This window comes from Drosophila miranda, chromosome 3 (assembly GCF_003369915.1).
Source record: "Drosophila miranda strain MSH22 chromosome 3, D.miranda_PacBio2.1, whole genome shotgun sequence".
In the NCBI taxonomy this organism is placed as follows: domain Eukaryota; kingdom Metazoa; phylum Arthropoda; class Insecta; order Diptera; family Drosophilidae; genus Drosophila; species Drosophila miranda.
In genome coordinates, this window is record NC_046676.1 from 18,552,993 (window position 1) to 18,577,540 (window position 24,548).

A 24,548-nucleotide genomic window follows, 5' to 3' on the forward strand; every position below is an offset into this window, starting at 1 on the left:
AGATGCTGTAATTTATAAATGCAAAATGGATATCTGCCGTTTGTGTTTGCGCGGAATCGGCGGGGCCCAGATGTGTCTACAGATCTTCGATGTGAATGCAACGGACAACAAAGTGGCCGAAGTGCTGCGCCAGCATTTCTGGTTCGAGGTGAGAACCAAACTTCCTTTCCTATACTATACACACAATCATAGATACTACATCGAAAAACAAATGTGTATGGTTCTGGCCAGGTTCTGCCCAACGATGAGATATCAAAAGTTATCTGCAATGTCTGCTGGACCCAGGTGTCCGAGTTTCACCAGTTTTATATTTCCATACAAGAGGCTCAAGTGATTTATGCTACCACCTCGAAGTTCAAGCAGGATCCCGAGGCGGTGAGCACATCCTGGCCGGAGGAAGTACTCATGCCAGCCGATGTGCTGGCAGTGGACAATGATGTCAGTGCTCAGATAAATGTGAATCCCCTGGATGAGCTAGAACTAGGCCAGACTCTGTCGCCGGAATCTCCAGTCGACAGTAAGCTGGACATCAAAACTGAGCGGCAGTCCCCAGATCTGGAATTTGGCCTTGAAGAACCCAACAACGATGATGGCGAAGTCGACGACGACGAGGACGATGATGATGAAGATGATGGCGATGTTGACTATGAAGATGAGGAAGACGATTTAATTATTACGAGAAGTGGCCGCAAACGGAAGGCGAGGGAAGGAGTCGCCAAGCCAGCCAAGACGAAAAAGATTCGACAGACGGGAAACAAGAGCAAAGCTAAAATTAAGAAGCCTAAACCAGTGAAAAGAGTATTTAAGATGGAACGCTTGCCGCCGTTTTGCAAGGAAGATGAAGAACTCATAAAACGATACATTGTGATGGGCTGTGAGCTGTGCATATTTTTGGCTGAAGACTTCGACGGTATTCGAGAGCACTTCAAGGAGAAGCATCCAGACGAACGGCCCTACATCAAATGTTGCGGCCGGAAGCTAAATAAGCGCTGTCTCATCCAAGAGCACGCAAGAAGGCATGAGAATCCGGAGTATATTAAGTGAGTGCTGGGATTTCGATTTCTTATCCGTAGACAGTTTTAATTGGCTCGGTTCTCATTTCGTAGGTGCAAGGACTGTGGCAAGGTGTTCGCCAACTCCAGCGTATTGCGCGCCCATTGGCTGGTTCACCATGTTCCCGATGAGGAATGCGACTTCCAGTGCGATTACTGCGGAAAGCGCTTCTCCCGCCGTAATCTCCTTGAGCTGCATAAGGGCTCCCACGTGCCAGTAAACGAGAGAAAGTTCATTTGTCCCGAGTGCCCCAAGCACAATGCGTGAGTATCTGTTTACTTTGGATGCATTTACGAAGAAAACCATAAAGCATACGCTCCACTCCACAGCTTCGCAACGGAATACCATATGCAGGTGCACATCAGCATGCAGCATCGCAAAGCGGCGAATGTGTGCCATGTGTGCGGCAAGAGTATTAAGGATAAGGCCGTCTTTGAAAAACATGTTCGCCTGCATTTTGAGGAGAGTGGGCCACGCATCAAATGCCCGCGACCAGACTGCGAGAGTTGGCTGAAAGATGAGGATAACCTCAAGCAGCATTTGAGGCGCCACAACGACGAAGGCAAGCTTTTTATTTGCTCGGAGTGCGGCAAGAGCTGCAAGAACTCTCGTGCGCTGATCGGCCACAAGCGATACTCCCACTCGAATGTGATTTACACCTGCGAACAGTGCGGCAAAACGTTCAAGAAAGATATAAGCCTAAAAGTAAGAACACAATGCGTAAAATGGCTGTTACTTTTTCTATCATTTGCACCACTTTTTAGGAGCACATGGCCCAGCACACTGGTGAACCTCTGTACAAGTGTCCCTTTTGCCCGCGCACCTTCAATTCGAATGCCAACATGCATTCGCATAAGAAGAAAATGCATCCAGTCGAGTGGGACATTTGGCGGAAAACGAAGACGGGAAGTTCTCAGAAGATTCTGCCAAGTGCACAAGTGGCCCAGATGTTCAGAGACGATGCCGATGCCGCAGCTATTGCCAATGACTACACTACAGCTTAGGTTTAGAATTGCTTAAGGATCAAGTTACAACAGAAATAACCTTGGGTTTTGATTTATCTTTGTTTAAAAACCAATTATACGTAACCAAATTGCGAGCAACTAGTGTCGTGGACAGAGACAAGGAACGATTAACCCACTGTCGACCAGTGGGTATAAAAATATGAAAAATGAAAATATCTATGAAAATTATGAATCCTGAAGAATTTTAGCGCATGACAGGTGAAAGATAGGATGAATAGATCTACTAGAGGAAATATAATCATTAGCATTATTTACCGTCTAACTCAAGCTGTTTACCTGTTCAAATAGAGGGGGCTTAAGTGGGCTAAGTTTGTTTTGTCACAAGTATATTTACGGTATATTTAGAAAATGAGACGGTATATTTTATCGAAAAGTAACAACAAAGCAGCTTGCTTGCGTGGAACAGAAACAAATATTATATCTCTGCAAAATGAATGTAAGTGTGTTTCGTTTTAGCCATATCATGCTCTCAAATGTGTTAAATTTTCGGTTTTCGAAAAAAAGGAGTCTGAGATTCCCATTGACATCCATACTCTGAAGTTGCAAGACTGGCTGATCAGCCGCAGGATTGTGCCCAAAAATATTCAACAGGAGATCAAGGAAATTCACACCAAGATCAGCAATGCCCTCCAGGACATGCCGTCTAATGAACAGCTCATTAAATTATTGTCGAAAGCGAGTGAGTAGCTTGTGCACTGTTTTTATTTTTTATCAGTTTATTAAATTTGAAGAAGGCTAGAGAACCCCTCCTTAGACCTTAATTTCTCTCAATTTCTACATGACCTACTGTGCGGGTATCTCTTGATATTGAAGCCTGAAAATAGTGGCGTACATCACGTTGCATAGGGTTGGCGCAAGGACTGAGCCTTGGGGAACGCCTCATGTCACCTGCTTCTCCACGGTGCCGTTGTCGGTGTGGTATAGCAGCATGCAGTCTCTGAAGTAGACCTCGATGATGGCTATCAGTTAGTCTGCGATTCCTAACCGAGTTAGGGCCCTGAGAATGACGTGGAACGTCGAAGGTGAACGTCGCCGAATCGAAGGTGTTCTTTATGTTAAGTGTCACCTCGAGACAGTACGGCCTACGTCCTCCAAGCTACTTGGTTCCTTCTATAGCTTTAACAGCGATATACCCTATTATTCCGTCGTCGATCTTGCCTTCCTATAGCCGAACTGCATCGAAAACAGGTCACCTGCATCTAGAACTGCCTTTTGGAGTTTCCTGCAAGTGCATCAGGCAGATGAGGGTTGTCGGGTATTTTTTTTACCACCACCTTGTAGGCAAGGCCATTGTGCTCTGGTGTCTTCATCCATCAAATTCGTTGCAGATATCAACTATTACCATGTGAAAGAGATAATTGAAATCCTCAAGCAAACGGAGAAGGATACGAAAAGCGTATTTGGCACCTACGGCAGTCAGCGTATGAAGGATTGGCAGGAGATATGCCGCCTGTACGAAAAGAACGCTACATATCTGGGCGAAACGGCTCAGATATTTGTGCGAAATGTGAACTTTGAGATACCTGGGGTGCGAAAGCAAATGGCAAAACTGGAACAACTTACCGATGAAAGTCTTAAAAGAGCCCAAGACATGCACAAGCCGGAAGGTCAGCTACTGGCCGAACATGCCGCCTTGCTGGAACAGCTGGGGGTCAAAGGAGACAATCTACATGCGGAGCTTATCGAGGTTCTTGCCGGCCTGCCAGACCTCTACACTAAGTCCCTACAGGATATTGGCAAGATTCAGAACGGCATCGACATGTATGCCGAGATCAGTGGGCACAAACAGTCGCTACCCATTCTTCGGCATCTGGTCGAGTTTGGAAACACCACTGTGTATCAGTACATTCACAAAGAAGCACCCCTGGCCGTTGAAGAGCCTCCCATAAGCCTAGACCTCAGTGAAGGCATCGCCTCCAAGGATGGAGAGGGGGATAACGCTGTTACCGAAATTGACTTTGGAACGGATGACAATGGCGGAACATCCTCCACCGTTTCGGCGGAAATCATTGACTACGGTGACTTTGGAGGTGTAGATCTTCCGGAGACCGATGGCGGTAACATCGATTGGGGCATCGAGAGTGCCCCAGCATCGGATGCTGTTGAAATCAACTTTGACATTCCTGTCGAGGAGTATGGGATCGTGGTGGAGGGCACTGGCATGGATGGTGGCACTGCCAAGGGTAAGCTGATAGCTGATATGGGTTTCTCATCTCTCCACCAGCTGCTAATCCATTCCAAATCCATTGCAGGTGACCAAGCCTACACACTCCTAGACTCGCCCAATTATCGGGATCGTTTTCTGGACGAGCTCTTTGAGCTGGAATCGTTCCTGCGCCTGCGCCTCTATGAGCTCAATCAGTTGGAGTCCTCGAGCAACATTATGTACTCGCTTATGGATAGCATTGCCACACACGATGCTGATAGCATAAAGAAGATTCTCGGTTACATCGAGAAAATCATCCAGCAGACCTCCGATGAGCAAACGCGCCATCTATTCCAGCTAAAGCATTCGTCAAAGTACGCGAATCTACTTGCCACCAAGCTCCAGCAGATGACGAAGGCCGTGGAGAAGCTCCGATCCACGCGCGAGGGACTCAAGCAGCGTGCCGTCGAGCTGCGGGAGCAGCGGCTGCAGCTTAATCCCGTCCTCGAGGAACTGATTGCCCAAACGCGTACTCTACAGACACACATCGAGAAGGATATTTCGAAGCGTTATAAGAATCGTATGGTTAATCTAATGGGAGGCGCTAACTAAACTACGGGCAGATCTTGGGAATTGTTAAATGGTTATTAAAATAAATATTCATCGAATGTTGGGCAGAACAAAAACAAACAAAAGTGCGTTTTTTTTTCATTTTTTAAAAGAAGTTTATTCACTTTTATTTTGCTATTTTTATTAAATATACAAATTGTATTTATATCGTGTTCTTTTTTCTTTTAATTGCCAGTTTTTTTTTTTTTGTATACAGAATACAAATCTAATTTTAGTGAAGTTTTGCTGTTGGTTGCTGTTTGTATTGTTTGTTTGCTGTTGCTGTTGCATAAAAGTATCCTTAAACATTTAACGTTTCGTTTTAAACTTTCACTTAATGGTACAATTCTTATATTGCTGAATCTGATGGATAATATGTAAAACAAGAACAACGCTATCCTGATTAACTTAAATGTTTGGGGGCCTGCCTGTCTTGACTCTAAGGAAATTCTCGAAAATAACTCAATTTGGAGTGGCGTAGAGTGGATTGGTGTGGACTGGAGTGGAGGGAGGGAAATGCTATGGGGTATGCATAATACATGGCTCTAGTCATACAAGGATTGGGTGTAAAAAGCCACAAGATGCTGAGGGTATACATTGGGATATATCAACTAGACTTAGGCACTAATCTAACAAAAGTGTGGCTGGCGGTAATCGTCGGAAAGGCTTTACAAGTGTAATCGTAATCAATTCATTAACTAAATAGAAAATAACAAGTACTATCGAGAGTACAATTAATTATACGGGAAGGGGGTGGTGGGGCCTCATGATATGGTTACAACTTTGTGTGGCGTTTGGCCCGGGCTATGAGCGTCATTTCTACTAATGTTGTGGTTTTCGTGATGCATGACCCAGCGACCCGACGAACCGACCCAAGCTCAAATAAATCTCATCTACAATATATAGGGGGTCTTTCTGTGTGTCTCCGGATTACATATGTATATATCGTACGAGTATGTGTATCGTATCGTAGTGTAGTGTATGCATGGATATAATGTTTGGATTGTTTTGATTATACATCAACGTACGTATTTGTGTGTGTGTGTGGGTGTCTGTGTTGCATGAAACATGCAACTGCATGATGCATTCATAACTCGTATGGTAAATGTTAAATAAGCATAAAATTTGTTCGAAAGTTGCTCGTGGTCTGCCGTTATTGTTAGTAGTTTACTTAGACATTAGTGTTTATATGTTTCATATAATTTATATATGTATACGTAGTTATTATTTATAGCTTTTTTTATTCAATTTTTCGCGTTTCTTTCGCTTACGTTCTACTATTTATATGTCTGTAGATATACTATATATATATGTATATCCGTATATATACTCTTACTTTTGTTTTTTTATGTACTTGTAAATGATTACATTTATACACGTATCATAGCGCCGGTCGGATTAGAATTCTGAGCACTTGTCGCTCTAATCTGTATTGTATTGCTCTAGATTCCAAAAATCATGTGGATTACCCTTATCTACAACTCTCAATCGCATCGCAAGTATTCGCGTCCATAATTTCACATTCACCTACTATCTAAGCGAACTTGTTCCGCTTTCGTGTTCTGTCCTGTTTTCTAATGTCTCTTGGTTTCCTCAATGAAAACCATCGCCTCTCTTGGCTGGTTCCTCCGTCCACCAGCGATGATGATGGTGATTACTCGGCTGCTGCTGCTGCTGTTCCTGAGCTAGAGCTGGGTCTGGATCTGGAGCTGGAGCTTGCTGCTGATGCGGATGGGAATGCTTCGCCTGTCAATCATTTTTCACTGGATAGTAGATTAGATCTGGCTGCTGTCCGTGAGGGGGCATTTGCTGCATCATTCCGCCCATCATCGGAGGCAGGATGGCCTTTGACTCGTCACCTAGCATAGAGTAGCCTACGCCCACCCCGACTCCTGTTCGCTCGTAAACGTTGCCATGCGTTGCCGCCAGGGGCAGTAAGTGGGGGTGCAACGGCGGCTGTTGTTGTGACTGCTGGCCATGCAAATGATAGGGCGGAAAGCTGTTTTGTTTTTGCTGCTCACTGACCAACTGGTCGCTCATGTGCTGCTCATAGGCTCCCCCATACACGGCGCCACTTCTCATCAAGGCTCCCGGATAGCCTCCTGCACTGTGATGTTGCTGTTGCTGTTGCTGTTGCGCTGCTTGCTGCTGTTGCTGCTGCTGGGCCGTCGGCTGCTGCTGATGCTGGATCAAGTCGAAGTTGTACTCCATTGTCGCGGGATTGTCAATGAGATTCGTGAGTATGCTGCCGATGTTGTTGTAATTGTGGGGATCTCCCGGATTGGACTGTCCCTGCGGTTGTTGCTGTTGGGGCTGCTGCTGCTGCTGAGGGCTCTGACTGAAACCTGGCGCTGGCCACATATGCTGGAAGCTCATCATATCACTAGCTAGAGCTGGATCTTGTTGGGGCTGCTGTTGTGGTTGTGGTTGTGGTTGTGGCGGCGGCTGCTGCTGCTGCTGCGGTTTGCTCACAGCTTGTGACGGCTGCTGTTGGGCAGGCGGCACATTCATTGGAAGCCCTAGAAACTCGGCCGAGTCTACAATATAGAATTTGTTATCCTTCAACTCCTGCTGGTTGTTAGGCGGATTACCAAAGTTCATGTTGCCCCAAGAATCTGCGGTCTGTTGTTGCAGGAATTGTTGTTGCTGCTGCTGCTGCTGTTGTTGTTGTTGTTGTACTGGCGGAGGTTGCGGCGACTGCAGTCTCGCATGCTGCGGGGAATGCGACGGCTGCTGGTGCTGCTGTTGCAGCTGCTGCGTTGAGGGATGGTGGTGCAATGGCGAGCGCTGGCTATGACGGTGTTGCTGCTGCATCATCAGCTGGTGCTGGTGGTGCATTGGCGGCATATGGTGAGGGGAATTAAAGTGCTGCGGTTGCTGCTGCTGCTGGATCTGCGACGAATGTGGAGGATGTGCAGGATGAGGACTCTGAGGTGTGTGACTCCTCAGGTGCTGCTGCTGTTGCTGCTGATATTGACTGATCAGCTGGTGCTGCTGATAGCTTCCGGCCGCTTGGCCAGCCTCAAAGTGGAACTGCCCCTCCTGCCCGAAGCTATTCATTCGCTGCAGGTGCAGATCAGCCGGGCTGGCACGCAGCTGTTGCTGCTGCTGCTGTTGTTGTGTTGGAGGTGGCGTTGGAAGTTGCTGATGCAAAGGATTTGGTGGTGGTGGTGGTGGTGGCTGCTGCTGTTGCGGCGGCGGTGCTTGTTGGCTTGGCGGCAGTTTCTCAGCATTAAAGCTCTGATTGTAGATGGAATTCTGCTGAGATTCACTCGTAGAAACCGAGTGCTGCGACGTAGAGGCCGTCGAGGACTGCGAGCTGTTGCTGCTGACCATCGCCGCATTGAATTGATCCTGCTGCAGACATCCTGGGGTCGTTGAGACTGGGGGTGGTGGCGTGGGCGTTGCTGCAGCTCCCTTCTGCTGTTGCTGTACGGAAGCCCCTGCTGCGCCTGCTGCTCCCTGTGACTTTGCCTTTCCGGCCGTTGACTTTTTGCTGGCTTTCACAGGCGGCGGACCTGGCATATCCGGCAGAGCAGCCATTTCAGCTGGCGAAAAGAAGGAAGGAAGGAAGCAAGGAAAGCAGTTAGAACAGAACCCTTCGAGGCGAAACAGATGCATTACCTTCTTCGTTAGCTTTGGGGAAGCGCTGTTTTCCCTTCTTAGGCGGCGGCGTTTGATTTCCATGCATTGTCTGCTTGTGACGCACCAAATGCGTCTTCCATTTGAAGGTCTGCGAAGGGTTAGAGATTAAAAAAAGCTTCAGAAGGATCCTTGGACGTAGAACCCACCTGATCGCAGTAGTTACAGCAATGCGGTCGCTCCTCCGAGTGAGAGGGCAGATGCCTTTGCAGCGACTTGGCCGACCCGAAGCGCTTACCACACAGCGTACACTTGCACTCGGACACATCCACATGCGCGTTGCTGTAGTGCTCCTTGAGTGCGGGATATGTGTAGTAGGATGAGCCGCACATGTCGCACACATAAGTGCGTTTCACCTCGGTGTGCAGCTGCACGTGCCGCTCCAGGTTGGCCTTCAACGTGAAGCGATTATGGCAAATGTGGCACTCGAAGAAGTTGTCTCGCTTATGCACGCGTATTATGTGCTGGTAGAGGGCATTTTTTGATGTAAACTCCTCGCCGCAAACCTCGCAGATGGCCCCGTCCGCCTTGTGGCCAGTCTCCTCGAAATGCTGCTGCAGCTTCTTCTGGGGAAACTTTAGCCCGCACTCGCCGCACGGAAAGGCTGCAACAAAAAACAGAATTTTAGATCAACAGTTTCACATATAGTTTTCATTCAATATAAGGCTGATTCCATTTCAAGGGACTGGACTCCACTCCTCAGGAGAACTTGGTGAAATTTACATTCACGCCGACTCACTTTTGAAATCCTTCTTGCTGTGCGAATCGACATGGGCGTGAAACTGCTGCATTCGCGAGTAAGATTCGCCGCAGGTCTCGCACACGAACGGAAACTCCTTTATGTGCATCGTCCGATTGTGATGGATTCTTTCCTGAGAAACAAACAATACAAAAGTTATTAATTGGTCAGCACAGAATCACAGAACCCCCGCCCCCCTCATTCATCCTTTATATTTATCTTTTTATATGGTTACCTCTAACGTGTTGCCATTGGGTTGGCCGCAATCGTGACAGAAGCCTGGATGCATTTTGTAGTGATCCAGCAGAGATTTCCGCTTGCGATAGGACTTCGGGCACAAGAGGCAATTGTAGATAGGCTTATCCTTTTTGCTACCGGGCGTGTGTCCCCCACTGCCGCCACTTCCGCTGCCATGCTGAGAAGGTGGCGCTTGCAGAGAGGTACTGCTGCTGCTGCCGCCATCGATCAGCTGCTGCTTGGCCGCATCCAGTTCATCCAGCTCGGTGTCCAACTCGTCGTCATCCTCGTCGGGCGACAGATCATTGTCGTCCAGCTCTAGCGAGGAGTTCATCTGGCCACAGACATTGCTCGAAACCGGAGATTCGTCTCCCAGATTTGACAAGGCAACAAGTGCAGGCATCTGACGATTGTTCATCATCGAGACGCCATGCTGTGGGAACTGTCCCTGCATCATTTGCTGCTGCTGGTGCTGCATATTTACGTGCTGCTGCTGCATCATGCCACCCATCATGGAGAGGGGATTATTGCTCGAGTTGTAGTGATTTGGATGCTGATGCAGCTGCTGAATCTCATTGGCGTGGGTCCCAGAGCTTCCTCCACCCGACATGATGATATGTCCCTGCTGACTGCTCCCCTTCAGGTCTCTGCTCTCCAAGGTCATGGTCATGGGCAGATGAAGCGATGGCTTGCCTGGTGCTATTTGCTCCTGTACTGATCCCAGACTCTGTCCCTGCCCCTGCCCGTGGAGGGATATTGGCTGGCAGTGGAGATTGCCATTATTGTTATTATTATTATTGTTGTTGTTGTTGTTGTTGTTGCTGTTGATGCTATTGCTTGACGTAAGGCCGTTGATCACAAGATTTGCACTGCTGCTGCTACTTCTGCAAGAAAGGGACATATTAACAAGTATTCTGGGAAGCAGGCTGCAGCTCTACTCACAGGTGATGCGAATGATGACTATTGTTCTCCAGGACAACCCCGCTTACTTCGATTCCATTCCCATTACCATTCCCACTCCCACTGCTGCTGCTGTTGCTGCTGTTGCTACTGTGGCCGCTCGCACTGTTTACGCTGCACAGGGCACTACCGGCGCCAGCGAGCATGTCATCTATCTCCGGCTCCATTTCCAGACCATCGATAAGACGTCCTGCGCCTACACCGTCGTCAATGAACTCTTCAAACTTCATAATCTCTTGAGCTGCCGACGACAGCTGTGATTCCGTTTCCGATTCCAGCTCCGAGTCGCCAAAAGAGATGGCAGGCAGCTGTGGGGGCAGCTCTTGCTCCTGCTCCTGCTCCTGCTCACGCTCACGCTCCGACTCCTGCTCCTGCTCCCGATTCTGTTGCTCCCGATTCTCATCGTCGTGCAGCTCCTGTTGCGCCTGAATCTCTTGCTGCTGTTTTTGGATCTCCTGCTGCTGAATCTCATTCTGCTTCAGTAGGCTGACCAGTAGACGACGCTCCCGCTGTCTCCGCCACTCTTCCAATCGCTGGTCGCGGAGCTCCTTCAACACTCTCGTCGAAGGCGTGGTGCCCAGCAGCCGTCCATTCTCCACAAAGTTCTCATAGAACTGTTTGAGGAAGGGCTTGTGGTGCTGACTCAGCGCCAGGCGCAACAGAGTACGGAACTGAGCCTTAAAAGCCCGCTCACTGAACTCCCCGGTACTGTGGTGATATCGCAGCGTATATTGGCTGTCCTCGTGGAAGACGTAGCCCTCGCCTAGGCTGGATCTCTCCTCTTTCCTCCTCACACTCGACACTCCCACCCCAGCGCCACAGCCACGTGCATGTTGTTGGTTCGCATTCGCTTGACCAGCTTACTGTCGCTGCTGTTGCCATTGGGGCTGCTGCTGGCCGCATCCTCATCCAGGTGATCCTCCTCATCTTCCTCGGCTCCAAAAGTTGCCTCGTACTTCCGTTTGACCAGGAGTGAGCCACCGCCTTGTATTAGATCCAAAGGATCACCAGGCCCAAGTGCATCCACATGGTTGCCAGCGTTGAATTGCAGGGAAGACGAATTCTCAGTGTCCGCATCATGGAGGAATTCCTCCTCCTCCTCGTCGTCGAGGCCCAGAAACTCCTCTTTGCAAAGGATTTTCTCGAAATTCTGGTTCAGATCTGTAGAACCGGCCTCCTCTTCCTCATCTTCTTCCACTTGATGCTCCCGTTTGATCTCTGCATCGGCCCCGGCCCCGGCGCCGTCGAAACCGCCACCGCTGTCCGGCTCCTGCTTCTCCTTTTTCTCCTTCTTGGTGGACAGCAGCAGCTGCTGGAGCTGTTCGCTCTTCGCTAGCTCGTGGTGGGTGGCCAGCGCTCCGCCATTATCATTGGTTATGTGACTGAATAGATTCCTGACAACTTGGTCGCAGGCGTCCGGATATTTGCTCTTGAGCGTCTGCAGCAAAAATTGTATAGCATCGCACCGCAATGCCGTATTGAGGCTGTCCAGTAGATTTAGTGACTGATCCACCTGGAAGAATCAAAGAATATTGGAGTTTGTAATATTTTGTAGAAGTATCATAGGAGAATCGTTTTCGCTCCACTGTGCCTAACTTATTGCGATAGTAGAAATAAATTACCAACTTCCGTCCTGTGCCGCCCATTTTCATGGAAAGCAGAAACTCGGGGGAGGAGATATAGGGGGGTGGTGAGGTGGTGTTTGTAGAGTTGCCACATATGTAAATTCAAAGTAGTTTTGTCCCAATTAGAACATAGCATCCATATTTGTTTTAATTAAACACACACACACACACAAACCTTCACTTGCCAAAATAACTGTGATCAAATACCATTAGAGATTATGATTTTCCAAACAATTTAATGCCATTAAAGCCACGAGAGGGAGAGTGGGGAGAAGTAGTAGCAGAGAGAGAGAAGCGCTCGCGTCATCAATGAAACGGTTAGACAGCACGGCGACAGAAGCAGCGACGCCGGCTGCGCTGTTCGCGCAAGCGATTAGTGCAAAGCAAACACACGACCACAACGAAAACCAACGAAGATGGCAAAAATAAAGAAGCAAAAAACAGCAACAGCGAAGGTAGGGAGACAGAGAAGAAGAGGCAGGGAAATTAAAACAGCGAACAATTTGTGCTACTTTTCCCCCATTCCACAATGTTTCCACTATATATGCATGTGTATGTGTGCATTTATCTCTCTAAATGTATGTGTGGGTATGTATGTGTTTTTGCAGCGATTTGTAGTTGTTACAAGCACAATGTGGGGCTCTCTGCTCGCTACACGTTCCTCTCGCACCATCCATCCACCCACTGTATGAGAGAAGAAGAAAGAAAACAATACAGAATAACGGAAAAGGGAGAATTGGTGGACAGGGCTAAAAGCAAACGACGACGGGTACACACTTCTGAAATACTTTGAATACCCTTTGTTTTGTATTTATTGAATGATTACAAAAATTCATTGATCCAACTTGCAACTGGGTGGCAACGCAGCAACTCTCGCGTTTTATTTGTCAATAAAGTAGTTGTAAATTTAGATTGCAGATAGCTCTCACACACACATGCATACGCATACAGTAATAATCACATTTTTTGTGTGTGTGGTAAGAAAACGGAAAAGCGGAGGGAGAGAAAGAGCGCGCGAAAGAGAGTAATGGGAAAGGAAAATTAAAATACCACATTTAATTACATTTTATTTCTGTTCTTATTAAATGATCTCTAGTGTGTGTTTGCGTGTGTGTGAGTGAGAGAAAGAGACGTAGTGCACTTGATGTGATGTACATATTTATATGTACCTTAACCACAAAAATAAAATACGATGCACTTTTCTTTAGGATAAGAATATCATTCAACTCAATATAAATAGGATGAATGGAATCTCTTATAGGGTATTCAATAGTAGACTTTTCTGCGATGTCAGCTGTATTTTCCATCTTGATTTATGCCGCTTTAGTTGCAACACAGAAATATTTAGTTCGTTTACAATTGTTATATATGTATGTAGGTTCATACAAACACATTTACCTGTTCCCCAAAGCGCACACACACACACCAACACATCCAAAGATAAATAGAAGCGGACTGACTACATATCTTCAAAATATTTCTAAACACGTGAGTACATCCCCACACACACACACAGATAAACATTCATATACTACTTACATATGTATATAATATATTATATATATAGAAGAAACAGTCAAAATGGGGGCAGCAGGCGGTACAGGGAAGGGCAAGAAGGTGACGTTGCATGCATTTTTAGCTAAATTTATGTATGTTATACATTTTGCTTTTCCTCCCCCCTCTCATACACAGACCCAAAAGCTTTTAGAGCAGCACAAATACATAGGAATGCATCCAAATAGTTTTAGTAATCAAAAATAGTAAAAATAGCTTTTACACTGTCTCTTGTCTTCCTCCTTGCCTTAATTTAAGAGTATTATTAATGAAATTGGCACAGAGCGTACGCTCTTTTGGTCTGCTGCTTCACAGTGCTTCACAGCCCCATAGTTCGAAACTAGAAAAGGATAACTAATTTAACCCCCATCGACCTGCGTCCGGCTTTCTGACAGCATTCACTCATGTCGTAAACCCAATTAATAGCGATAAAAAACTTTAATTGCGTTTCTAAAGAGAGAGAAGAGAAGTAATTAAAACGCTGTAAGGGAAAACATGAGCTGAACTGCCATTCAAGAGAAATTTAGTTTCAGAGGGAATGCCATTTTATGTGTTTCATGAGTGAGTGCATTAGTTCTTCATTAAAAAAATTCCCTAACTTCTTATTCCACCACCAATGGAAATACATGTACACAAATGAACAATTTTGCCCCACTGTGCAATGCTGTTTACCATTCTTCTTCTTCTTTCACTTGTGCTTTGCTTCGTACATTCGTACCGTGTTGTCCATCTCACTTCCACTTGCATACGGGAGCGAGCTTCCACAAATTTTATATGCATGCAGGAGGAAGAGAAAGGGGAGAAGTAGTGACTCCCTCCCGCTTTTCGCTCACACCCCTCTCACAAATACTTTCTACGAGGAACAACACAAACCACACACACACACACATTCACAAATCCAATCATGCTCTTACTCTTGGGGCTCTATTTCTATGTATGAGTGCGAGATGGAGTGTTGTGTGTGTGTATGTGCTTTTGGATTTAGTAGTATTTTTTATGGTATTAGTATTTATGCAAATGTAAGTTTGTTTCTTTGTATGAGTGTGTAATCCATGTAAACGTTGTTATAAACTAATAAAAAATAAAAATAAATATTTCCTCAAATATAACGAGGGAAAACAAAACAAAAGTGAATAATAGCAACCCAGTAACAAGAACCATATTGAAATGGGTCGAAAAATGGGGAGTAGCATAGCACAAAAATATAGAGAGAATGTCAGAGGGGGAACTACAATTCATTTTAGAGGCAAATAGAAAAAACAAAAATTACATTATGTGGCACTCGTTGAAAGGAAGAAGTGGATAGAGAGAGGAAAGGGGAGCCGAGAAGAAGGGGAAATGGGAGTGGTATGCGTTTTGCCTTTGAATGGGATAGTGGGAGTGCGATGGGGATGGGTTGGGGTCTGGTTTTGTGCTGGGGTGGTATGATGGGGGTTTAGAGATACACTCGGCGGAAGTTCACAGACACACACACACACACACACAGAAAGCTTAATATGTGTGGGTGGGTGGAAATTGTGCAAGAATTCCCCCATCCATTTTGAATGGGTTGGGTAGGGAGAGTCTGCTAGGGGGCGTTTAAAGCTTTTAAAATAATAAACGGAATAGAAGAACAGCACACGGAAAGAAAGCGCCCACACAGCACTCTTCTTCTCTTTCAACTCATTTAACTGTAGTAGCTCTCTCCCTATCTCGCTCTTAAGATGACCGCAATTCCCGCTCAAAAATCCATTAACCGCTTATCTTTGTTTACTTCAGGTGTTTCGCATTCCTAATTGGAGAGTAAAGCAAAATGCTAAAACAAATTCAAATACTCCGTATTCTCTTTTTTTTGTTTTAATCGAGGCGACCTTTTAACATTACAACAAAAGCAAAGGCGGCAACAAAATACGACCAGTGCACACTGTACCTCACTTCATTTGTTATCTGTCGTCCTCCACCTCCTACTCTTCTATCACACGCTCTCTTTGGCTCTCGCTCTCCATCTCACTGTCGCTCTCTTCTTTGCCTTTACACGTTGTTTTTCTCCTCTCTCTCTCTCTCTCTCTCATACAGTTAGACAGTCACACAAACACATTTACGGTTGTACCTATGTTTCTGTGTATATAATATGGTGAATGGAAGGAGTAAAACGGGGGCTGGGGCGTAAACATTATTTAATTACCAGTAATTTAAAATCCAACTGTTTAGTTTTGTTATCCATTTTGTTGTTGGCTTCTGCATTTGGCTGAATTTTATTTATACGTTTCACTTACACACACAGGCACAGAATCTCACTACACGCAAACAGCTACATATACGTGCATATGTATGCGTGTTTTTTTTATTATTTCGATTTTTCTTTAGCCCGTGCTTCGCGTTTCTTCGTGCTTTGCTGTGGCTCAACTTTTTTTCTTTTCTTTTTTTCTGTTATTTCATTCTCCTCTTTTGCTTTTGACTTTTTGTACGTTGACGCTGGCAGCGCTGCTACCGCAGACGGCTACTGCGGATGGCGCTGCTGCTGCTGCTGCTTCTCGCTCTCGCTGTATTGACAACATTGAAAAATTCCCATTGGTTTTTTCACATTTTTCTGCTTTCCTTTCGGATTTTGATCCATATAAGCTGAATTCGCCGATTTTATTATTGCATAAATCAAGCACATGAAATATAACTGTGCTTCTTGCAACTTTATGTGGCACTAACACACACACACACACAACACACACGCGCGCGTTCAATGCCTCTGCTGCGTAGGAAAAAATGTTTTTTCAATCTTCTCTCCACGCGTAACCCGGTGCGCACACTTAATTTACTCGAAACGTCATCAGGGAAAACCGTTAATCAATTTATTAAAATTTACAATTGCATTTTTCCACAGCAACGCAACAATTCCCCAACAATTCTCCCGCAATATACATACAAGTACATAAATATATATTTATATATATATATATACATATACACGAGGATGGGAGTATGGAGTCTACTTTTCTACACATTTGCTACATAATGGAAGGAAAAAGGGGGTATGGACAGCAGGCAAAACGGCCCAGATAATGCAACGCATGCACGGTAAAATCCACCCTATTTGCCCAATATACCTTGAATATACCCAATATACAAAAATTCGATTTTGTCTTCAAGGTATATTGTCCTCACAAGTGAGATGAAGATGAGGTGAGGGCAGTACGAACCTTGCAATTTTTTTTGTTTCTTGTCCATACACCTTTCTACAGCCCATTACGACTCAAGTTTTCGTTGCACGTCTGTGAGCGTTGTGAGCGTCTGAGCCTCAGATATATACCAAAACAGACCTAAATATACCGAAAAAAACGAGTTTAGCCCACTTAACCGCCATTTATTTATTTAGATATATATATTCATATAGGCGATATATAATACGATGTATCGATAAAATATACCGTCCACCATCAGGTATATACCAAAATATATCGTATCATTTCAAAATATACCGATACAAAAAACAAACTTAGCTCACTTAATTGGCCTTTATACATACTTAACTACGATATAAATTATATATAATTTTGGTGTTTTGACGTTTAATAAATCGTGTTCTTCACCGAAAAATATGACATTATATATCATACAATACTGGAAAATCTTTTGGACAAACTTTTATTGAACTAGTTATTTTATGAACTGAACTAAAACAAGTTAAATTGATTTATAAATAATAACAATAATAATAACACAATGGACCTCTTATAGGACCAAGTGAGCTTGGGGGCGGAGGGGTTTCATTCCCCCTTCCCGACTACCGCCTTAACCTAACCTAGGTTAGGTTAGGTTAAGGCGGTAGCCGGGAGGGGGTAACCTAACCTAACAATAATAATAATATTTTATAATAATATGAAATAATGTATAAATAATATACATGGCAAAATCGAGGTTAGAAAACTACGTCACATACGGCACATAGAAAACTTGGCGATAGGCCAGCGAAGCGATTGTAAGTTTTGGTTTGGGGGAATTGAATACATAACGAATCGCCGCCGATTCGGACGGAATCATCTTGCTGAATTAATAATATTCCGTAATTCTATTCCGTATATATGTATCATAACCGATATAATTACATTGTGCGGGCATTATACAGGAAGATGTTTTAAAAATAAACATCAATGTGTTTTAATCCCTGGTACAATAATCACATATCGATGAGCTGTCATCCCTGGAGACAAATCATTTCAATAATAGCATGCGATGAATATCGGAGGATGACTATAGCAAGCCAACCGCCCGTTGGACCACCCAACAAGGAGGCGAGCCTGGACAGCAGACGAATTGGAATCGAATTCAGTGACACATCGAGGTGTGCTTGGGGGTTATCGGACAGCAGCGCCGGCCATTGAGAAGTCTCTCTAGGTTCTGGAGCAGGACATAAAGAATGGCAAGCGGATCGACAGGCCATCTGAGGAGCTCGATGCAGTCACAGAACGTGACGACGTGGGGCGTGGCCAAGGCGCTTTGCTTGGGCGACAGTACGCTGATCTTCAATCAGTAATTAGGATTCGACATGGATTCAGAGTAATAAAATATTTATTTCGCATGTTTGCATACATAATTGTAACATGAACTGATCATCGAAACTTCAGGGCTAACATTTTTTAAAATCGACACACTTCCAACAGCATTCGGGCCAATCTACTGTTGTGTCTACTCCATAAGTCTCACACTCTGCAAAAAGAGCTGGGTGTTGGCAGCTGAAATTGATAAATTAAATTAACACAATGAACCTGATATACTCTCAATTGTACTTACTACAAAATATCAGCAATTGCTGGTTGGTCCTTAGTAAAATAAATACAGGAGTGTAATCCACACACTAGGCTTGATTGCATTTGCCATCCTATGGGTACATATTGAAGAGTACGTTTTTCATGTTTTTCCCTAACATCACATTCAGTTTTATCTAACTGACCAGTTGAAAGCCACCTTGTCCTCGTGAAGAAATAAGTCATAGCATTTGCACCGGATACGACCAACATAATAACGAAGATAATTTTCAGGAAATTCATTGCAGGCAGGCAAGACAAGGCGGCAAAACACTCTCTAACTGAATGAACGGCCTAAAGCTACCGCTGCTTTATATAAAAAAACGAGGGGGAACGTTGTGAGTTGCTGCGGACACCGCAACTCTACAGTTATACCCGATACTTAGTCAGTATTGCTCTCCTCCGGCAGACGCCGCTAATATTAAACGACACGACAAAGAGTGCGTGCGAGAGAGACAGAAAATCAGTCTGAGCGTGACGTCGGGCGCTGCGTAGCCAGTGCAAATTGATTTGTTCCTTTTGGGTATAAAAATGATCCGATCTGATCCAGATTCAGCAGTCTGATAGATATGGTCATTATCTATGATTCTGCGTTTTTAGTTTTCTCGAATCTGCAATATTGTGGATGCAACAGATTTTCGTCCTTTGTGGGGGCGGAAGGGGGTGGGGCGAAATTCTGAGATATACGTTTTATAGTGAGATCTAACAGAAGTGCGGATACCAGTAAGTGCGGCTAGAGTAACCTAGCTTTAATAGTCTCTGAGATTTGTGGATGCCCCAGATTTTCGTCCTTTGCGGGGGCGGAAGGAGGTGTGGCGAAATTTGGACACGAAACGGTCAAGGTCCGATATCACAGGAGTGTGGATACCAAATTTGGTTGCTCTGGCTCTTATAGGTTCTGAGATCCTTGAACTCATATTTTGCAATTGGCAAAGCCGACCATGAAACCTGTGTGTTAGAGAGAGACAGAGCGAGAAAGAATGAAATTGTTTTCTTGATTCTGGCTATAATAATTATACGATCTGGTTGAGATTTTACACTCTAGAACATATAGTCATCCTCTACGATTCTGCGTTTTTGGCTTTATCGTATCTTTAAAAATGTGGATGCCACAGATTTTCGTCCTTTGTGGGGGCGGAAGTGGGCGGGGCGAAGTTTTGAAATATTTTTGTAGCAGTGACATATCACAGAAGTCTGGATACAAAACATCGTTGCTCTAGCTCTTATAGTCTTTGAGCACTAGGCGCTGAAGGGGACGGACAGACGGACAGACGGACAGACAGACATGGCTCAATCGACTCGGCTATTGATGCTGATCAAGAATATATATACTTTATGGGGTCGGAAACGATTCCTTCTGGACGTTACACACATCCACTTTTACCACAAATCTAATATACCCCAATACTCATTTTGAGTATCGCGTATAAAAAGAAAAATTCTGCTGTATGGGAGAGCACTTGCGGTTCCCATGAAAACTAAAGCTTTGCTGCTGCTAACTGCCAAAATTATAAAGAATCGAATGGAACAAATGAACCTGTTCTTATGGCATTTACTATATATAATTCGTACACTTCCGACGAATACAAATACTTTTACCCACACCCCGCCACAACAGTAATTCCTTCGATATCTATAGACATGTGTACGTACATATGTATATGTATATAAATTGCTCTTGGTAGAACGCGTGAAATGAAACATATTTCTTGGATGAGTTTTCAATGACTGCTCTGGTGCTCCTCCACCGTTACTCAACTGGTGAAATGCATATAACTAATGCAAATTATCTATGTGTGGCCACTTGGCCTCGTTGTAAAAAATAAAAAATCTACTCATTTGTAACGTTTCTCAGCATGCCCCTCCATTTACTTCATACCATACCATACATATATTAGTATGGACTCGAATTAGTAGATATATTTTATTATTATTTTAAATCAAAAGTGAAATACTAAATTCGTTTAAAACTTCCCGTTAATCATCAATGTGGCCGATACGATTTTCCTGTGTGCATTTCTGCTATTTGTGCCTCCTGTTCTTGGTAAGTACAGGGGGTTGCTCTTTTCATTTCTCCATGAAACACTGCGCAAATCAACACAATCCCAGATTATCCGTCAAAATGCGCTACAAGCAGCGCCGGTCCAGCATCTGGCGCCGCATTCTCAAGGCGCACAAGAGTCACTTAAGGAGCCTGACGTTGAGTTTCAGTGGACAAATAGAACCGATTCTGGATCTCGGTCCAGCTTAGGACTGCTTACTAGCCTGAGCCGTAAGTCCTCCCAGCAAGTGAGGAAAAAAATCCCACCGATAGTGCATTCTCCCCGAAAAAATAACCAGGACAGTGACAAGCGGGTAAGGAGCCGGGACAAAAAGCGACCTATAGAAGATGTTTCCAAGAAGATATTTCCAAGCCTACCAGAAGCAGCGCCGGCCCATCGTTCGCAGTACTCTCGAGACTTTCACGAGTCACTCAAGGAGCCTCAGGTTAAGTTTGAGGGGTCAAATAAAACCGATGATAACACGGACCGTGTGGAGACACGGAAATCAGGATCTGGGACCAGCATGGGCCTGCCCACTGGCCTGCGCCATAAATCCTCCCAGCAAGTTAGGAAAAAAAACCCACCGATAGTGCATTCTCACCGAAAAAAGAACCAGAACAGTGACAAGCGGGTAAGGAGCCGGAAGAAACAGCGACCTGTAGAAGATCTTTCCAAGGAGATCTTTCCAAGCCTACCAGAAGCTGCGCCGGTCCATCGTTCACAGTACTCTCGACTCACTCACGAGTCACTCAACGAGCCTCACGTTGAGTTTCAGGGGCCAAATAAAACCGAGAATAACAAGGACCATGTAGGGACGTGGAAATCGGGATCGGGGTCCAGCTTGGGCCTGCCTACTGGCTTGCCCACTAACTCCTCCCAGCAAGTGCACCCACCGATAGTGCATTCTCACCGAAAAAAGAACCAGAACAGTGACAAGCGGGTAAGGAGCCGGAAGAAACAGCGACCTGTAGAAGATCTTTCCAAGGAGATCTTTCCAAGCCTACCAGAAGCTGCGCCGGTCCATCGTTCACAGTACTCTCGACTCACTCACGAGTCACTCAAGGAGCCTCACGTTGAGTTTCAGGGGCCAAATAAAACCGAGAATAACAAGGACCATGTAGAGACACGGAAATCGGGATCGGGGTCCAGCTTGGGCCTGCCTACTGGCCTGCCCCGTAAATCCTCCCAGCAAATAAAGGAAGAAAAACCACCGATAGTGCATCCTTCCCGAAAAAATGAGGAAAGCGACAAGCAGGGAAGGAGCGATGGCAAACTGCGCCCCATAGAAGATCTTTCCTTTCGTGCCGGGAAAGAGGTAACGACTAAAAGAAGACCAAAAGAACTCACCATACCATTAGCGCGCAATATGATGGGCAACTTGGCCAGGCGAATGGAAAACCCCTGGGCTGTAACCTATGGCGATGTGTGGCACGACACTCGTCTTGCTGTCGCCCATTTCAGTAGAATGCCCCGAATTCATCTGGCATCGTCGCCACGCGTTGATTACTATCCCGATGATGCCAAGCTTGTCAGCGTGTGCAACACTAAGTCGACCCTGTATTATTCTTACCATTTCCAATGGATCCAAAAGACGTCCTGGAAATGGGTGGCACGCCATGTCTACGAGAAACCCTTCGAATTCAGACGGATTAGCATAGAAGCGAGGGACTCCGTTAACGACGAAGAATGCCACAGCATTGGCAAAAAAAGGAAGACCACGGTCCTTGAACATCTTGATTGCAGTCTTAAGGCCTATCAAGAAATGGAATACCGTATGCCCCAATATCCAAAGCGTCAGGACGGATGATAGTTTAACAATCCGCAAAGAAAAAAATTAAAAAACCTAAATGCCGGACCTCTGATCCATAGATTACATCCGTGTAAAACAGTTTACTAAGATCAATCTTGGTACGCTTTTCTCGCGGGTTTCTATCTTTGAAATTGTGATAAATTCTCTGTATGCTCGTTATTTCGTGATAATCTTATATCTTCTATATGTATAAAAATGGAGTGAAAAATGTACCTATGGGTCATGTTTCATGGGTCGATTTGGCTCAATTTTTTTTTTAGTTCATATTTACCAGGAAAAGGTTTGCTAGGTTTTTGCTAAATAGAAAAAATGTATTTTTTTTTTAATAAGGCGAAGATGCGGGTTGCTCTTCTCCATCCACGAAACAAGCAATTGAGTTATTTGCTTAACTAACTGAAATTGATTTTATTCGTTTCTCTATGGAATCACAATCCAATTAAAACATTTCCTGGCGAATACAGCCGGCTACAATCCGATTTATATGGTAATGGCGTCTTATTATCAAAATTAATAAATCTTCTCCTTTTTCTTTCGAAATTGCTTTCAAACATTCAGATTCATTCAGGCAACATTAGCCATAAACTAACAGCAAAGTAAGTAAAACGAGGGGGAACGTTGTGAGTTGCTGCGGAGACCGCAACTCTACAGTTATACCCGATACTAAGTCAGTATGGCTCTCCTCCGGCAGACGCCGCTAATATTAAACGACACGACAAAGAGTGCGTGCGAGAGAGACAGAAAATCAGTCTGAGCGTGACGTCGGGCGCTGCGTAGCCAGTGCAAATTGATTTGTTCCTTTTGGCTATAAAAATGATCTGATCTGACCCAGATTCAGCAAACTGATATATATGATCATTATCTATGATTCTGCGTTTTTAGTTTTCTCGTATCCTCAATATTGTGGAAGCAACAGATTTTCGTTCTTTGTGTGGGCGGAAGGGGGCGGGGCAAAGTTTTGAAATATTCTTGTAGCAGTGACATATCACAGAAGTCTGGATCCAAAACATCGTTGCTCTCGCTCTTATAGTCTTTGAGCACTAGGCGCTGAAGGGGACGGACAGACGGACGGACGGACAGACGGACAGACAGACATGGCTCAATCGACTCGGCTATTGATGCTCATCAAGAATATATATACTTTATGGGGTCGGAAACGATTCCTTTTGGACGTTACACACATCCACTTTTACCACAAATCTAATATACCCCAATACTCATTTTGAGTATCGGGTATAAATATAAGGCATACTAATCCAACGTAACAATTATTTCGTTTTTATTTGTATCTGCATTTTAGCCAACTAAATTTCTTTCACTTTGTCAGATAATTTTGGATAGGATCGATCTGCACGAATATGAAAATTTCAGCCCCTCAGAGCTAACAATCTTTATATTCTACGCATTTCCAACAACATTCCGGATACTCCAGTGCCGTGTTTATACCATTCGTCTCGCACTCGGCGAAAGTGGCTGGCTGTTGGCAGCTAGAATGAAGGAAGGAGAGGAATGGAATTGTTCAGTAAGCTAGGAACCGGAAATATAATTCGGGGGCTTACTTACTAGATAAGGTGGCCATGTGTTCTTTCTTTATGCCATACGCACGAATAAATGCCACAATAATCTTTTGACTTCTTACTATACCCAATGGCTACAGTAATATTGTTCTCATCCACAAGTGCGCAATGGGTTTTGCTTCTTTCCCAATATCCAGGGATAATGTAACTGTATGTTTTATTTCTATAATATCCTCCATCGTGCCTTATGATTGTTTTGGGAGGGATCCAATACCAAAGCCCGGCATCCCTGTAAGCAATCAAAGTATTTACGACGGCAAAGACGACCATAAGGAGGATGCACTTTATGAGAATCATGATTACGGAACGGACCAGCCAGACAAGACTTCTTCCAACTCAATAAAAGATTCTACGACGGAAACTGCCTTTTATAGTAAATATTTAAAAAAATGTGTGCAACACTTGCGATTTACCTGAAAATATGAAACAAAACCAAGGCTCAGCCGTGTTCCGCTTCCCCCTGAGTCAACCGTACGGGTGAGTGCCTAACATTAACCAACTGTCACAATTATTCCGAATCGAATGGAATATATGTACATATAATCGCAATATTAGCGGATGCCGTTCTTATGGTCTGGTCCTTTCTAAATTTATGACGTATTGAAATTGAATACTTTTTTACCCAATTGACATATATGTTAATATCATGAACTTTGATCTGAAAACCTATTTAAATAAGCCAAATCTCACTTTTTCTGTTTTTATACCCGATACTCAAAATGAGTATTGGGGTATATTAGATTTGTGGTAAAAG

General features: G+C 44.7%; 3 protein-coding genes, 2 long non-coding RNA genes and 1 pseudogene across 8 annotated transcripts; 3 read left to right on the top strand and 3 right to left on the bottom strand.

Annotated features, from left to right (window-relative positions):
• The first annotated feature begins 5 nt into the window (after nt 1-5).
• Nucleotides 6-2,152, top strand: LOC108159329 (transcription factor grauzone). The gene is made up of 5 exons (XM_017292525.1): nt 6-148; nt 232-1,040; nt 1,107-1,316; nt 1,383-1,758; nt 1,818-2,152. The coding sequence occupies exons 1-5, from the start codon at nt 26-28 to the stop codon at nt 2,055-2,057; spliced, it is 1,758 nt and encodes a 585-aa protein (XP_017148014.1). The 5' UTR covers nt 6-25; the 3' UTR covers nt 2,058-2,152.
• A 259-nt stretch (nt 2,153-2,411) lies between these two features.
• On the top strand, nt 2,412-4,914 carry LOC117188224 (CDK5RAP3-like protein). The gene is made up of 4 exons (XM_033391734.1): nt 2,412-2,514; nt 2,583-2,757; nt 3,407-4,261; nt 4,331-4,914. The coding sequence occupies exons 1-4, from the start codon at nt 2,509-2,511 to the stop codon at nt 4,834-4,836; spliced, it is 1,542 nt and encodes a 513-aa protein (XP_033247625.1). The 5' UTR covers nt 2,412-2,508; the 3' UTR covers nt 4,837-4,914.
• Nucleotides 4,915-5,029: 115 nt separating this feature from the next.
• LOC117185821 lies at nt 5,030-16,489 on the bottom strand (annotated as a pseudogene).
• Nucleotides 16,490-18,120: 1,631 nt separating this feature from the next.
• Nucleotides 18,121-18,660, bottom strand: LOC117188210. Its single transcript, XR_004472513.1, has 3 exons — nt 18,515-18,660; nt 18,355-18,442; nt 18,121-18,296 (listed from the first exon to the last, which is right to left on the bottom strand). It is a non-coding gene; the product is annotated as an uncharacterized LOC117188210 (long non-coding RNA).
• Nucleotides 18,661-20,254: 1,594 nt separating this feature from the next.
• LOC117188413 lies at nt 20,255-22,432 on the top strand. Of its 4 annotated transcripts, none has more exons than XM_033392254.1 (3): nt 20,255-20,412; nt 20,478-21,041; nt 21,351-22,432. In XM_033392254.1, exons 1-3 carry the CDS (start codon nt 20,356-20,358, stop codon nt 22,215-22,217), a joined length of 1,488 nt encoding a protein of 495 aa, XP_033248145.1. In that variant the 5' UTR covers nt 20,255-20,355; the 3' UTR covers nt 22,218-22,432. The 4 variants fall into 4 exon arrangements, with proteins under 4 accessions (XP_033248145.1, XP_033248144.1, XP_033248147.1 ...); XM_033392256.1 differs by having other exon boundaries at nt 20,259-20,412; nt 20,478-20,723; nt 20,783-22,432; XM_033392255.1 differs by having other exon boundaries at nt 20,259-20,412; nt 20,478-20,640; nt 20,709-22,432.
• A 1,040-nt stretch (nt 22,433-23,472) lies between these two features.
• On the bottom strand, nt 23,473-24,124 carry LOC108158369. Its single transcript, XR_001775244.2, has 2 exons — nt 23,781-24,124; nt 23,473-23,704 (listed from the first exon to the last, which is right to left on the bottom strand). It is a non-coding gene; the product is annotated as an uncharacterized LOC108158369 (long non-coding RNA).
• Between the last annotated feature and the right edge of the window lie 424 nt (nt 24,125-24,548).